The sequence below is a fragment of the Elephas maximus genome, chromosome 18 (genome assembly GCF_024166365.1).
Source record: "Elephas maximus indicus isolate mEleMax1 chromosome 18, mEleMax1 primary haplotype, whole genome shotgun sequence".
Classification (NCBI taxonomy): domain Eukaryota; kingdom Metazoa; phylum Chordata; class Mammalia; order Proboscidea; family Elephantidae; genus Elephas; species Elephas maximus.
The window spans coordinates 34,996,560-35,012,644 of NC_064836.1; the positions used below are offsets into that span (position 1 = coordinate 34,996,560).

The following is a 16,085-nucleotide window of genomic DNA, read 5'->3' on the forward strand; positions in this document are numbered from 1 at the left end:
GTAAAGTGGTTGCAAATTCCTGACCTGACTTATTCAGGCAAGCCTAGTTGTACGTCATTTGTTGTGATCCGTCGCCACCTTGTGGACTGAGAGTTACTAAAGGCTGTGGCCCTCTTAAGGTGGAAATTTTACATTGCCAGAAATGTCCTATTTAGAATTAAAATGAAAGAATTGAAAAGAGCATTAATAGCAAGTCTGGCAATATATTTACCTATCAAACAATCAGATATGTTAAAATGCCAAGATGTATTTGATTTAAACTTGTGGAGTCAGGTTCATTTACCTTCCAGTTTCGCTCTGGCTGTGACATTTTGGCCAAGGTACCTCTATGAGGCTCGATCCCATGTCTGTCAGAGGAGAAGGACGGAGTAGACAGATGATATCCTCAACTCTGCAAATGCATGGATTTGAAGCCATAAACCTGAAAAACCAAACCGTTGTTGTCAAGTCACTTCCAACTCATAGTAACCCTATAGGACAGAGTAGAACTGCCCCATAGGGTTTCTAAGCAGCTGGATTCAAACTGCTGACTCTTGGTTAGCAGCCGTAGGTCTTAACTACTGTGCCACCCAGCTATTTTAAATCCAAAATGCAATAATTTTTTTGGTCTTCAAGTATTTACTATATTTCTAAATATATACCCTGCTTAAAATAAATGTTTTCTAAGTACTTTCTCACTTTTGATCAAGCTGCAGTATCCATTTGTCCAATATTCCTTGAGACCATATGTTCCAAAAGGGACACTGATGCTCAATAGCTTTCCATCTCTAAGGTGTAAATCCGATGGTGCGAAGATACAAACAAGTAATATTGGAACGGTTATGAGATGCATACATTCCTATTCTCTGTAGACAATGTTTCCACTACAACGATGCTTATAGCTCATCAGTACGATCAGATTCCCTCATCCCTCTTGAGAATTATAAAGAGTATTGTGACCTTAACATGTAAATAAATGAAACAAATACTAGCATATAAGGGGTAAATAAAAATTGAGACTTTAATCTTTGATTATTTTATTTTAAAAAAGCATAAGGTATTTTTGTTTCTCAGAGTCCCTCTGTTAATTGGGAAAAAGAATGCTTTTAAAAGGTCAAACTATTAATTGTGAGAACATATTTGTATCAGTTGTTTTACTTCTGTTATGTCATTTCTAGAACTAACAAAAATTGCTTCAAGTCTACAAATTAGGACTTGTCAAGATTTATTTGTATATAAGAGCATGTGTATTCTACAAAAAGAAAGCCAGAAATAAGTAGGGGTTGGGACGGCATATGAATGATCTTTTGGATGCTTGTTTAAACCAAAAAGCAAGCATTGTATAAGGGCGGGAGTGTGAAATTTACTTACAGGGATCCAGTGATCACTGTCACCTTTACTAGCGTCATGTACAAATTGTGTTCTTTGGTCTTCTTTCTGCATTAATTTTTTTTATCCACAATCTTGTTTATAAATAAACATACATGCTATATGCATATATTTGCTTAATGACAAAACAGCTGAAGAAATCCAGTCCTTAAAAAAAAATAAAAAGTAAGCGGATGAAATATGCTTCTGAGTGTGATGGAGTTTCTCAGCTTAGTAGCTGGCAGCTCCTACAACCATGTCTCTGTTGAAGCGATTAAAAAAGAATCATTTCCCAGAACTACAGGTGCACAACAGATTGGAATCGTTATGCAAAGGAACAGAAATCTGGAGAGAAACCCAGTGAATAAAAAAGTCATGTTCCTGGCCACTCTTTCACCTTTAACTCTCTTTTATTTCAGCTCTATTTGGATATGCAACATGAGATACATAAAAATTATAATAGGTTTGAAGTAACTCATTCAAAATGAGCAAAGAATGCCTTGCATTAAACAAACTTCCCAGGAAGAATGGACTTGAGGCAGACCGGGACTAAAGGCAAAGCTTGCATTGATGTATCTTAAACACTAAGATTTATGTAAGGAAATTGGCAAGTTGGACTACATTACATGACTTTTTAGAAAGTTAGAAGCTTTCTCATGGTGTTTTAAATTCCCTTTCTTGTTCCAACTCAAGGGACTCTCATTGCCCCTCATTTCGGTCAGTCTCCCAGATTCTGAGCCATCTTAAGTACTTGAAGTCTCCATCTCACAGCCAGTCTGAAGTCGCCAATTGCTCATCACGTTACATTGTTTTCAGAATCCTCTTCTAAACAAGAAGTTTGCAAATTTGCCTCTGGCTTGCCATGGTGGTTTCATGATTCCACAGTCAAAATCTTATGAGCCTGAAACAACTTTCGTTGAAAGTTCTAAGAGCCTAACCTTTCTTCTGACTAGAAAGAAAGAAGAAGTGGAACGAAATGAAAATGTGAAAAATAAAAAGCTACAGAGCTACTGGAACAGAGGAGAGAAATGTGAAGAATACCTGGAAACAAAAGTGGAGAGTAGGCATGCTGGGGAAAGAGCCTTGGACAGCAGAGAGGAGCAAATTCCTTGTCCAAAGGTGGTCAGTTAGAGTAGACAATGTAGTGGTGAATGGGATCACTCTGAAGTGTCATGTCAATATTAAATGTGAAGGCGAAATAGAATGGGATGAGAGGTGGCTGCAAAGGAGTAACTGAGTGACAGTACGAAAATGTTAGGTGGTGGGGAAGTGGAAGAACAAAAGATGAGAGAGAAACTGGTAATGCTAGTTGCAGAAAAGGCACTTCAGCTCAGGGCGACCTTATGTATACTAGAAGGAAGGATTACGCCAAAGGCTGTTGTTAAAAATAAGTCTAATACCTGAGTGGATCCCTCAGCTTTCAACTGCTACAGTGACCTCAGGAAGCCAAAATGACATTTAAGAAAGCAGCCATTCCTAAGTGTCCTTTGGCTTCCTGTGACTTTTTTCTCATTTGCTCTTTCCTAAAAAGCGGAAAGCAAAGTTTTTATTTTTCAAGTAGGCAATCTAGAACTCTGAGAGAAGAGAGGAAGTTGGGAAAGTATCCTGAAACAAAAAGTTCGAAGAGGAAAGTGTTGAAGGATTCAAAGGGACCCTCCTGGCCCGGACAGACTGAAGTTGGGAAGATAGGAGGAGTGAGGAAAGAGCCCAGATAAAACTTGCTGAAAACTGAGGAGCGTGGGTGGGGGGCGGCGGGGCAGGAGACCGGGTAGGGCGAGGAAAGGGGGAGTGAAGGAGCGTGAGGGACACGGGTCGGTCCCGAGATTTGGGCGGCCGTTCTCACCATTGTCCCTGTGGCTTTCCGCCTGAGAAAGCATTGTGAAACATTTCCTTCCTCTGTGTCATTGAGTCCCTCCTCCCTCTTTTTGCGCTGAGCTGCCCAGCTCTTTCTTAGGGGCCAGGAGGTGGGAAGGCTCAGCTTTTTTCGCTTTCGTAACGCGGATGCGGCCATTTCCCTTCCTGGTGGGAAGGGGGGTGGGGATCCGGGAAGGAAGCCGGCTGCCTAATTTTCCCCACTCCACGCTCTGGCCCCAGGGATGCCGCTGGCCCCTAGCTGAGAAAGTGGGGTGCCTTGACGTTTCTGCCAGTCTGGCCTACGCCCGATGATTGCTGTTAGATGGAATAGCCTGAGATGGGCGGGAACTGATAATTCTCGAATGAAAAGAAAGCGCAACTCCTTCCTGAGGCTCTAGGGAAATGAATTGCGTCCCACATCACCTATTCCGGAACTGTGAACCCGGGTCCCTACAAAGAAGTCTCCAAGGCAGCGAGGCCTTGCGGGTGGGGTCAATGCAAACACATTTTAAAATCAAGAGCCTAGGAAGTATCCCCTGTCCTCCCACCCAAGCATGCTTTCTAGGGTAGGCACAGGCCAAGCAAGCTTTCCCCAGAAAAGCTGGGGCGAAGAGAATGCACGCTGCTGGCCAGGGGGTGGGGATGGAGATGGGGTGGAATACTTTTCTAGAAAAGGCAGCCCTGGCACCTCTCCTAGATTGGAAAGGAGGGTGCGGGGGGGGGGGGGGCGCGGGGACAGCTCTCCGAGCAGGGAAATGTTGGAGAAAGGACTCAGCTCTCCACCCCGACCCTCCCTCCGGGAAGAGCTGCAGGGCGCGCGAAGGGCCCACTCGCACGAGGGGGACGGCGGGATAGGAGGGTAGTCCCTGGAGTCGGTGGCAGGGAGGGCGCAGTGGAAGGCAGACCCTTCTCCCGGTAAGAACCCTAGCTGTACAAAGTGCTGGTCTCGCGTCTCTTCTGCGGCTTCCCGCCCCAAGATTGGCGAGCCGGTGGCGCAGAGCCAGCGCCCAGGCCACCCCCTCCCCCGCCCCGGCCCGCGGCGCTGAGCGCGGTTTAGCGCCGACTGAGCTCAGGGGGCGGTGTCTTCGGGGCTGGTGAGGCGGCCAAGAGGGAGGAGGAAGGGGGGAGGGAGGAAACCCATTCCCGACTATATAAGGATGGGCCCGGGTGCCCGTTCCTTGCACTCGCTGGAAAGCGGCTCTGAGTCCGCGGTGACTGCAAAGCCAGGGCACGCAGCAGGGCTGAAAGGGCAGAGCCCTGCAGAGTGAGCAACACAGCGGCAAAGGCGGAGGCCGGAGAGGGGCGCCGGGCACCCATCCCCGCCTGCGCCCGCCGCACCGTGCCTCCAACTCTGCGCTGGAAGAAAAACTTCCCGCGATCCGGCAGAGCTGCGGCGCCTCCTCCCGTTACTCCAGGAGCCCCGGCTGCAGCCGGCTCCGCGCGCAATTTCAAAGAATAATAGTAACTGTTTAACAATCCAGAGCGAGGCCAGCGAGGCGTTGCTCTCCTGGTCTGAACAATAGCCCCCTCGCTCGGTGCGCTGCAGCGCTCGGTGTCTCCCGGGGCTCAAATACTGAGAGCGGCCCACACGGGGTTCCGAAGGCGCGCGCCAGGCGGCGACATGTGGAACTCCGAGCCGGCGAGGCGGCTCCGGAGCTCGCAGCCTGCACCCATGTTGCTGCTGCTTGCAGCAGCTGCGGCTCTGCTGGCCATGCCAGGAGCGCTCGGGCGCCCCGCCGAGGAGGACGAGGAGTTGGTGCTACCCGCGCTGGAGCACGCCGCGGAACACGAGACCACGCGCCTTAGCCTGGATGCCTTTGGTCAGAGGCTGCGCTTGGAGCTGCAGCCGGACCGCGGCTTCCTGGCGCCCGGCTTCACACTCCAGACCGTGGGGCGCAGACCCGGGCCCGAGGCGCTGTATTCGGAGCCCGTCGGCGACCTGGGGCACTGCTTCTACTCCGGCACAGTGAACGGCGACCCGGGCTCGGCCGCCGCCCTCAGTCTCTGCGAGGGCGTGCGCGGCGCCTTCTACCTGCAGGGCGAGGAGTTCTTCATCCAGCCTGCACCCGCCGCCGCCACTGTGCGCCTGGCCCCGGTGGCCGCCGGGGAGGAGCCTCCTCAGCGCCCGCAGTTCCATCTCCTGCGGCGGAGACGGCGGGGCGGAGGCGGAGGCGCCAAGTGCGCGACCGTGGACGACGAAACCCTGCCCCCGAGGGGTGAAGGACCCGAGGGCGAGGACGCCGGGGCTCAGTGGCCGCAGCAAGACTGGGAGCCGCAGCGCGCCGGACAGCCAACAGGTATCAGCCGGAGAAGAGTTTTTCTCACTTGTCTTTCCATTTACTCCTTCCCACTGTCTCCATCCGAAGCAACTTGTGGGTAGACTCCCGTTCGTTGGCAGGAGTATGTGTTTGCGGACAGGACAGAGGCCTGGAGCGCAGAAATGTGGTTCGAGTTTCAGGTTGGTGAACTCAAGAGTGAGTTCATCAAATCCTGCTAGAAAACGTAATTCCATTTGCACGAATAATGAATGATCAAGAGAGGACAAATGTACCTTTTCTGCAGACTAGAGTGAAACGTTTCGATCTGGGAGAATTGGTAACCCTATTCCTTCCACCTTAATGGAGTGCTTTAGTCGAATGTGAGCGAGGGACTTCTTTCTATCCCCGTTCATTTGTTTTTAACGCTTGCTTCTGTGTGTTTGCTCTTTGGTCTGGTTGCAACTTTGCGCTGCATTTTGTAACCGCGGCCTGGGCTCGCACCCTGTGTCCTGAGGAGGGCGGAGTTGGAGAGGGCGGGGGTGACCCCGGAATGCGTAGCCCCAAGGTCCGGGCAGCTGCTTTGTGATCGCTGCTCTGCGGTCCTCTGACCCCCGCCCCCTACCCCCTTTAAGAGGCTGACATCGACAGGCGGCCGCGGGGCCCCTCGGCACAACCTGCTTGGGAGGTCTTCGCGCCGCTTGCCCCGCCTCCCCGCGCCCCGACCCCGCCTCCCAGTTTGCGCCCCCTCTCGCGGCCATAATTCAGCTCCCCAGAGCTGTTGAAGGAAGATCTGCGCTGATTCTTCCAGCTACGCGGTTCCCAGGCTCGGCTGCGTGCAGTGGTTCCTGCCCAGGTCGTCTCGGTCTATCGCTTTAGTGGCTTTTTCTTTTTTCACTTTCTCACGGGTCTCGTTTTAGAATTCTCCCCTTCCCGCCCCCCCCCCCCCGCCCCGCCCCGGCAAGTCTGCTCCTCGAAGCAGTTATTTGCCATTTGCTCATCGCCCAACTTAGAACTTCCCCCTGGCTCTCCATCCAGAATCCTAGGGCTCTCTTTCAGATAAGCAACTGTAGGCCAAGGCAGGAACTTATTTTCCTGGGGCCGTGGGAGTGAGGCAACAGGCTGCTGGGCTGAGTGGGTGGTCCTTGTGCCCGGAGTTGGCATAGGCACGCACCCCAGGGACCCCTGGAAAAAGAGCAGATTCCTTCAGGCCCTGCCCCTTGGCGGCCGCCCCAGCCCTGCCCCGGGGCCTTCCACGTGGAGCCCGATGATCTCATTCAGGATTTGAGTCGTGGCCTGTGAAAGAGTGACTCAGGGCGCTCTGCCGGCTACCCTTGCTCCAAGTTTTTACTACAACTGGAAGGATAATGCCCATGCTGCCCGGTTCAGATTGGAGGATTTCAAAGAGGGCCAAAACCCAGCTCCCCAAAAATACAGCCTGAGCGCTCAAAAGAGCACCAGGCCTCTTTATTTAAAGGAGAAAGCTTTAAAAAAAAAATCACATCTCCACTGAAAAAGAGATGCAAATATTTTTGTTATTGTCGTTCCAGGTGTATTTTTGTTTTGTTTATTTGCTTTGACCCGTTGGGCTTTCCTTATATACTATGCAAAGGTAACTATTCTTGGATAGACGGCCCCTAAGCAAAGGACCTTCCTTGTTTCCTTACAGGAGCTGGAAGCCTAAGAAAGAAGCGTTTTGTGTCCAGCCCCCGCTATGTGGAAACCATGCTTGTGGCCGACCAGTCAATGGCAGAGTTCCATGGCAGTGGCCTGAAACACTACCTTCTCACCTTGTTCTCGGTGGCCTCCCGGTTGTACAAACACCCCAGCATTCGGAATTCAATCAGCCTGGTGGTGGTGAAGATCCTGGTCATCTATGAGGAACAGAAGGGACCAGAAGTGACCTCTAATGCTGCGCTCACGCTGCGAAACTTCTGCAGTTGGCAAAAGCAGCACAACCCACCCAGTGACCGAGATGCCGAGCACTATGACACAGCGATTCTCTTCACCAGACAGGTGCGCAGGAAGACGGTACCACTCGTGACAGGGCCGTCTGAAGAGTCTGCTTCAAAACAGACAGATCTATGTAAAGAATTGTCACCAATGTGTTTGCACTTAAATTGTATCCCTGCAAGTTCTGGAAAGTCCTCGTAAAGGACAAGTCAACAACAATGAACGTAGATGCTCCAAAATACACGTGAAGTCACCCCCTGTGAAACAGACCCCAAGGCTCATGCTTTACCCCTATTAATAAGGTTGCCTTTTTGTCCCTCTTAGGACCTGTGTGGCGCTCACACGTGTGATACTCTGGGGATGGCCGATGTTGGAACGATGTGTGATCCCAGCAGAAGCTGCTCGGTCATAGAAGATGATGGTCTACAAGCTGCCTTCACCACAGCCCATGAATTAGGTAAGTTCGTTTTGTAGTAAGACCTAAGCCCCATTAATGAATTCCGACTGATAAATATATTAAGAGGGAGAGTCTCCAGGTAATAAGCTGGCTACTTTGGGTGCCAAAGCATCTTAGAAACTGGAGAAAATGTTTTTTCCATGATTTCAAAAAATACCGTCTTATAAGATAAAAAAAAAAAAAAAAAAGGAGAAGCTGTGGACATTTGGAGGAGCCCTGGTGGCGAACTGGTTAAAGCACTTGGCTGCTAACTGAAAGGTCAGCAGCTTGAACCCACCAGCAGCTCCACGGGAGAAAGATGTGGCAGTCTGCTTCTGTAGAGATTTACAGCCTCAGAAACCCTATGGGGCAGTTCTACCCTGTTCTGTAGGGTCGCAGTGAGTCAGAATTGATTCGATGACAATGGGTTTTTTTTTTTTTAATGGACATTTGGATACCCTGTGAAAAGCAGCAGGCGTTGTCTCCAAAAATAAACATCTTCCTCTAGTTACATCGTTTTAAGACAAATGAGTCCCAGTTGGGGGGAAAAAAACACTGGGAATGACCTATATTTTAACGTGGGTTTGGATTGCTTCTCAGGCCACGTGTTTAACATGCCGCATGATGACGCGAAGCAGTGTGCCGGCATTAACGGGGTGAACCGAGATTCCCACATGATGGCCTCGATGCTCTCCAGCCTGGACCGCAGTCAGCCTTGGTCTCCCTGCAGCGCCTACATGATTACATCATTTCTGGATAATGGTCATGGTAAGACGCACAAGCTGCTCTTTCTAGATGGCGTCCCAGCCTCCAAATGTAGCTTTCTGGTTAAACATGCTCTTTTTTTTGTCTTGTTCTTTTTATTTTCTTTTACCTCCTTCAAAATTAATCTTCACTGCCAAGACCATCAATTTTCAGATCTTAATTCCCAATAAAATATTGTGCTTCAGACTGAATAGGTCCCAAAGTAGGTCAGTTCACATTTTTAGCAGAACAATAATTTCAGGTCATTATTCACAGAGAAGTACCCCCGTTCATGATAAAATTTTCCGTTTGTCAAGCATGGTGCTCAAAAGCTCCACAGTCTTGAAATCACTTTGCTTTATGTCGTCTCACTGGATGAGTACTTTCTGAAAATGTGATCTGCCCCCTGTGTGCTTTCATTAGTTACTTATTCCCGGTTGCCTGGCATTTTCTTTGCAGGGGAATGTTTGATGGACAAACCCCAGAGTCCCATACAGCTACCCTCCGATTTCCCGGGGACCTTGTACGATGCCAACCGGCAGTGCCAGTTTACGTTTGGGGAAGAATCCAAGCACTGCCCCGACACGGCCAGCACGTGCACGACCCTCTGGTGCACTGGCACCTCCGGCGGCCTGCTGGTGTGCCAAACCAAGCACTTCCCATGGGCAGATGGGACCAGCTGTGGAGATGGGAAGTGGTGTGTCGGTGGCCAGTGTGTGAACAAGACCGACAGGAAGCATTTTGATGTGAGTTTTTCTACCAGCACATATTCATGCTCCTTTAAATGCTGGAATTGAAGGGAACAGCCCCTCGAGAGGGAGGGGGGAAAAAAATTCCCACCGAGTTGATTCCAACTCCTGGCGACCCCCTGTGTTTCAAGAGTAGAACTGTGCTCCAAAATGATGCTAAAATACCTGATACCAAATGGAAGACCCCAATCTGTGTCCTCCGGCAGAAATGCCAGAGAGAAAGCTTTTGTAATTGATTCTGTGTCCCATATTGTTTCTTTTATTCCCTAAAAGTTCTCTTTACAGAATTCTAACACCGGCGCTCTGTGTTCCCATTTAGACTCCTGTTCATGGAAGCTGGGGGCCGTGGGGGCCCTGGGGAGACTGTTCCCGAACGTGTGGTGGAGGAGTTCAGTATACGATGAGGGAGTGCGACAACCCAGTCCCGAAGAACGGAGGCAAGTACTGCGAAGGCAAAAGAGTGCGCTACCGGTCCTGTAACATCGAGGACTGCCCAGACAATAATGGTGAGTAGACATGGATGCCAGCGTTGAGGAACGGGTGAGAATGTGCCAATCAATGGGAGCTGAAACGTTGGAAACTGGCAACGTCATCCTGCTGCTCTCTTTCCAGGAAAAACCTTCAGAGAGGAACAATGTGAGGCACACAATGACTTTTCAAAAACTTCCTTTGGGAGCGGGCCTGCGGTGGAGTGGACGCCCAAGTACGCTGGCGTTTCCCCAAAGGACAGGTGCAAGCTTATCTGTCAAGCTAAAGGCATCGGCTATTTCTTTGTCTTGCAGCCCAAGGTAATTACGTTTGTACTTATTGTCTGTCTGGAAGCCAAGGTCTTGACTTGCTGCCTTTTCATTCAACCTTTGATCTGGTTTCTTTAATTTATGTCTGAACTTGTGTTCAGTTTCAAATTAGCTACTGACTACTGTGAGTTTGATGTTGTTTTCAGTTATGAAAAAAGGCTTGAATCAATCAATTCAGGGCTTGCGATTCTTCCAACTGCTTATTATTACTCTTATATACAAAAAAAAGGAGCCCTGATGGCGTAATGGTTAAGCTCTCGACTGCTAAGTAGAAGGTTGGCAGTTCGAACATACCCAGTGGCTCCAATGGAGAAAGACCTGGCAATTGCCCCTTAAAGATGACAGCCGGGAAAACTCTATGGGATAGTTCTGTTCTGTCCCATGGAGTCACTATGAGTTGGAATCAACTTGATGGCACCTAGCAACAGCGTACAAAGAAAAGCCCTTTGAAAAATTAAGCATTTCTCTGCAAAACTAAGTTTCACATACGACTCATGGTTAGATCAATTGTATATTAACACACAGTCAATGCTCCAGGAAAACAGTTTAGGCAAAGTCCAAAGTACTTGCTACTGGGCGGCTAGCAGTAGCATGAGCCAATGGACTTATTAAAATCGAAACCTGGGCATTGATATTCCTGCATTTGAGGACACGTGTAAAATAGTAGAAGCAGCAGAGGGTGAGGATTTCCATCTAGCTCTGAGATAGAAAATGTAATTTAATTGAGATTATCATGTGTCATTAGCACTGTGGGCTGTGAAAATATTCCCAGGTTGCAGATTCAGCATTCAGTATGTGATGTATTAAGCACCTGCTGTTGCCTGGTATGGAGCCCTGGTGGCATAGTAGTTAAGAGCTTGGCTGCTAACCAGAAGGTCAGCACTTCAAATCTACCAGCCAGTACTTGGAAACCCCATGGGGCAATTTTACTCCACCCTATAGTGTCGCTATCAGTCGGAATCAACCCGATGGCCACTGGTTTATTGCCTGGTATCATTCTAGACACTGAAGATAGAGCAGTAAACAAATTGATCAAAAGCTCTGCTTTCGCAGATAGTAGCTCAAGGGGAGATAAGGGCAATGCACAAATAATACAACAACAGATAAGCTTTTACAGACGTCTAAGTACTGCGGAGTCCTTGGGTGGTACAAATGGTTAATGTGATTGGCTACTAATTGAAAGGTTGAAAGTTCAAGCCCACCCAGCAATGCCTCGGAAGAAAGGCCTGGTCATCTACTTGCCAAAAACCAGGCACTAGAAACTATAATTGAGCCCAGTTCTGCTCTGACACACATAGTATTGTCATGAGTCAGAAGAAATCCAGTGGCAGCTGGTGACGATGGATAAGTACTATAGTCGTAGTATAGTCAGAAGGAGGGAACGCAGCTTGTATATGGCGTTCTGTTTTAATTGGGATGGTCAGGAAAGCAGGCTTTCTCTCTACTCTACTTTTCTGCCACTGCCACATCTACTGTTAATGAGGAAAACTTTCTTAGTTATCATCGCATTGTCTCTTTCCCTTGTTGATACATGTTCTCTTTTCCAGGTCGTGGATGGTACTCCATGTAGCCCAGATTCCACCTCTGTCTGTGTGCAAGGCCAATGTGTAAAAGCTGGCTGCGACCGTATCATAGACTCCAAAAAGAAATTCGATAAATGTGGTATTTGTGGAGGAAATGGATCTACATGTAAGAAAATATCAGGATCAGTTACTAGGGCAAAGTAAGTGTGAAAATGACCTCTCAAATTCCCTTATGATATAGATGTAACTTGTTTATAGGTCCGGTTAAAAGCATAGTAATTATCAATTATTAATGTGTCTTCAAGTGAAGTAGTGTAATTAGCTAGTGAACAAGAATTCACTGTATCTGGTTTTCCTTGTTGCAGACCTGGATATCATGACATTGTCACCATTCCAGCTGGAGCCACAAACATTGAAGTGAAACAGCGGAATCAGAGGGCATCCAGAAATAACGGAAGCTTCCTTGCCATCAAAGCTGCCGATGGCACATACATCCTTAACGGTGACTTCACCTTGTCCACTTTAGAGCAGGACATCACATACAAAGGTAGCGTCTTGAGGTACAGTGGCTCCTCTGCAGTGCTGGAAAGAATTCTCAGCTTTAGCCCGCTCAAAGAGCCCTTAACTATCCAGGTCCTTACAGTGGGTAATGCCCTTCGACCTAAAATTAAATACACATATTTCGTGAAGAAGAAGAAGGAATCTTTCAATGCTATCCCGACCTTCTCAGAATGGGTCATTGAAGAGTGGGGTGAGTGTTCCAAGTCATGTGGATCCGGGTGGCAGCGGAGACTGGTGGAATGCAGAGACCTTAATGGGCAGCCCGCTTCAGAGTGTGCCAAGGAAGTGAAGCCAGCCAGCACCAGGCCCTGTGCCAACGTGCCCTGTCCCCACTGGCAGCTGGGGGAGTGGTCGCCATGTTCAAAGACTTGTGGGAAGGGTTACAAAAAGAGAACCTTGAAGTGTCTGTCCCATGATGGGGGGGTGCTGGCCCACGAGAGCTGCGACCCTTTAAAGAAACCTAAGCATTACATAGACTTTTGCACGATGGCGGAATGCAGTTAAGCAGGGTCAGGGATGAGGGAGAAGCAAAGTGCAGAAGGGCTGATGCACTGAAATCAAGAAGCCTGGAGGGACTCAACATCCCTTCCAGGTCATCCACGAGGAGTCAGTGAGATGGGAGCTTGGAAGTAGTTGGAAGAGAGATGAGATCGTGTGAATGTCCTGCCACTTACAAATCTGATAGGATAGTGAATGAGGGTTATTAGAAGACGATAAAGCCATGGGGCATTATGATTATTTCTTTTGTTGCATCAATTAGAGGTTTAAAAGAAAAGATTGCCAAAATCAATTTAAGAAAGAGTACAACCCCTACTTCCTGGTACTATTTAAATCCTTCGTATCGCGGGGCTTGGCAAAGGAAAGGCGGGAGAAAGATGAAATTTTGAGTTTCAAACATGGTTTCACTTTACTTCTTTAACCATGGGGGAAGAGTGGAGAACAGGTCGAATCTTTGACCAGCCTTGTTTATGGCTGCTATGGCTTCAGAGAATATTTACTCCATATTTCCTACCAAGAGTTAAGAGTTCAGATGGTCCAGCCTGAGATACGCTCAGCCAATGGAGATAAGGCTCCGGCGGCCTCGTCTTTACGTTTTTGTATCATCTTCACCTTTCCTTGTGTAATTAATCTCGATGAAGAAGTAATGACATGTAGTTTGTAAGGATACATTAAGTACACGGGGGCAGAAAGGAAGCAGCCATGTCTCAGGTGCTGGTGCAAACTAGAGCCACGGTGCGGTTGGTACTGCCTGCCTTTCTTCCTCCTTCTGCAGGCAGGCTTTAGGAGTGTGTGTGCGAAGAAATCAGACGTCTCCCGAAAGTCAGATCACACAGAATGCGATGCCAGCACAAGAATGGGGTGTGTGGAGCGGGTCCCGCTTGTATGGGGACATTGAGATCACTTGTCTCACTATGTGGAGGCTACTGAGGGGTAGCAGGTCCATCCCCAGCAGCTGTTCCAACAGTCATATCCTGGTGAATGTCTGTCCAGCTCTTCGACTATGATAGAGAATATGTCTTTTTCCATATGTATATAGTAAAATATGTTGCTATAAATTGTATGTACTTTATAAGTATTGATTTGTGTGTTCCTTCTAAGAAGGACTATAGTTTGTAATAAATGCCTATATGAACGTATTTATTTTTATACTTTCTTTATAATGATAAATCTTTAAGTTATACCTCTTTTGTAAAAGGACATATAAAATAGAGTATTTATACAATATATGTTACTAGAAATAATAAAAGAACACTTTTTGAAATCACGTGTCTAGTTTTCTTGACTGTGAATTAATTCCTGGAAGGAAATCTGAGACACATCGAATTTGAAGGCTGAAGTTTTTTCCTAATTTATATGATCTCTAAAAAGAGGAGATACGATTTGTGATGGATAGATGTCCTCCTAATGCATCCAATATGCAGCAGTGGTTGGCAGACTTTCCGCCAAGGGCCAGGTAGTAAATGTTTTTATCTTTGTGAGCCGTGGGTCTCTGATGCAACTACTCGACTCTGCTGTTTCAGCATGAAAGCAGACCGTACATAAATGAATGGGCAGGCTGCATTCTAATACAACTTCACAAAAACAAGTGGTGGGCAGCCAGATTGCTATTGCAGGGATCGTTTGTTGACCACTCATGTATTTGTTGTTAGGTGCTGTCGAGTCAATTCTGACTCATAGCGAACAACCCTATGTACAACAGAATGAAACACGGCTCAATGCTGAGTCATCCTCACAATCCTTGCTATGCTCGAACCCATTGTTGCAGCCACTTTGTCAATCCATCTTGTTGAGGGTCTTCCTCTTTGACCCTCTACCGAATGTGATGCTCTTGTCCAGGGACTGGTCCCTCCTGATAACAAGTCCAAAGGATGTGAGACTAAGTCTCACCATCCTTGCTTCTAAGGAGCATTCTGGTTGTACTTTTTCTAAGACAGATTTGTTTGTTCTTCTGGCTGTCCATAGTATATTCAATATTCTTCACCAACATCATAGTTCAAAGACATCAATTCTTCTTTGGTCTTTATTCATTGTCCAGCTTTCGCATGCGTATGAGGTGACTGAAAACACCATGGCTTGAGTCAGGCACACCTTAGTCCTCAAAGTGACATCTTTGCTTTTTAACACTGCAAAGAGGTCTTTTGGAACAGATTTGCCTAATGCAGTGGATCATTTGATTTCTTGACTGACTGCTGCCTCCGTGGGCATTGATTGTGGATCCAAGTAAAAAGAAATCCTTGACAAAGTCAGTATTGACAGCTTCAATATATTCACTGGTGTATACCATAAATTAAACGGAAAAAGGTTGGGGCCCTGGAGGCATTCCGAGTTTGTCTCTCTTCCTCAGTTATATCCTGTGAGTAAAATTATGTGAAGATATTTAAGCCATTGAGCAGGAAATGATGCCTCATAAATTACATTTGAGATAACATATGGTGAACCAAAAGCCCTCCAAATGTTTCCCATGCTCGTCGGGAATACCATGAGAATTTTGGGAAAACCTTGGAACACCCAGGCCACTGTGGGTAGCCTTTCGTAAATCATTATGTCTTAAGTGCTGAGTGATACCTTAATGAATTTAAAAGTTCACATCGCTTCCATAGTAACAATATTTCTCTTAGAAAATAGTTTCTTTACTACCCACCAGCACCCGATGCTGACTCATAGCGACTCTATAGGATAGAGTAGAACCGCCCCCATAGGGTTTCCAAGGAGTGCCTGGTGGATTCGAACTGCCAGACTTTTGGTTAACAGCTGTAGCTCTTAACCAATGCCCCACTGGGGATTCCAGAAGACAAATAATGTGGTTAACCACAGTTATTTCCAACTTCACAGTTTTTATCCTTTTTTTCGCGCTATTTAGAAACAATAGTTTCCTCAAGTAGTTCTAGATAAAACACTAATTTCAGATTCAGACAATAATTTCTAATTTGCCCTCAGATTACTAAAAATGTTCTTTCTATGAGCAATTGAATGTTAGATTCTCAGGAGTCAGAAGCACAGTTGTAGAGGATGGGGACGTATCTAATGTATGACAGGCATGGCATGAGTCCTGGGAGCCACGAGTCATGGAATGACATTTCAAGGTGCCACAAATATGAAAGGCACCTGACTGAGGCACCCAGACAAGGAAGAATGCTTTTCAAACTTGATGTGTGGCCACTGTCAAGGACTGTTCATCTTGAAACTGGGGACAGGGTGCAATTCAGAGATTGCCCCCGGGCATTCCTTACCTCGCTACAGCCCTTCAGGGGCACAATTTCAGTGCTTGCCGTGGGCACTGTGTTTCATAGATAAGCCTCTGGGGGAGAGCCACGTTAGTTAGCTACTGGACCATAGGGCTAAAAGATAAGAGTCAAGTCTTCTCA

The 16,085-nt window shown here is 47.4% G+C and overlaps 1 protein-coding gene across 1 annotated transcript; it reads left to right on the forward strand.

The window, feature by feature from the left end:
• The first annotated feature begins 4,393 nt into the window (after positions 1 to 4,393).
• On the forward strand, positions 4,394 to 13,925 carry ADAMTS1 (ADAM metallopeptidase with thrombospondin type 1 motif 1). Its single transcript, XM_049858473.1, has 9 exons — positions 4,394 to 5,498; positions 7,126 to 7,472; positions 7,734 to 7,866; positions 8,446 to 8,613; positions 9,049 to 9,335; positions 9,658 to 9,844; positions 9,951 to 10,126; positions 11,683 to 11,858; positions 12,024 to 13,925. The coding sequence occupies exons 1-9, from the start codon at positions 4,823 to 4,825 to the stop codon at positions 12,721 to 12,723; spliced, it is 2,850 nt and encodes a 949-aa protein (XP_049714430.1). The 5' UTR covers positions 4,394 to 4,822; the 3' UTR covers positions 12,724 to 13,925.
• Positions 13,926 to 16,085: the final 2,160 nt, after the last annotated feature.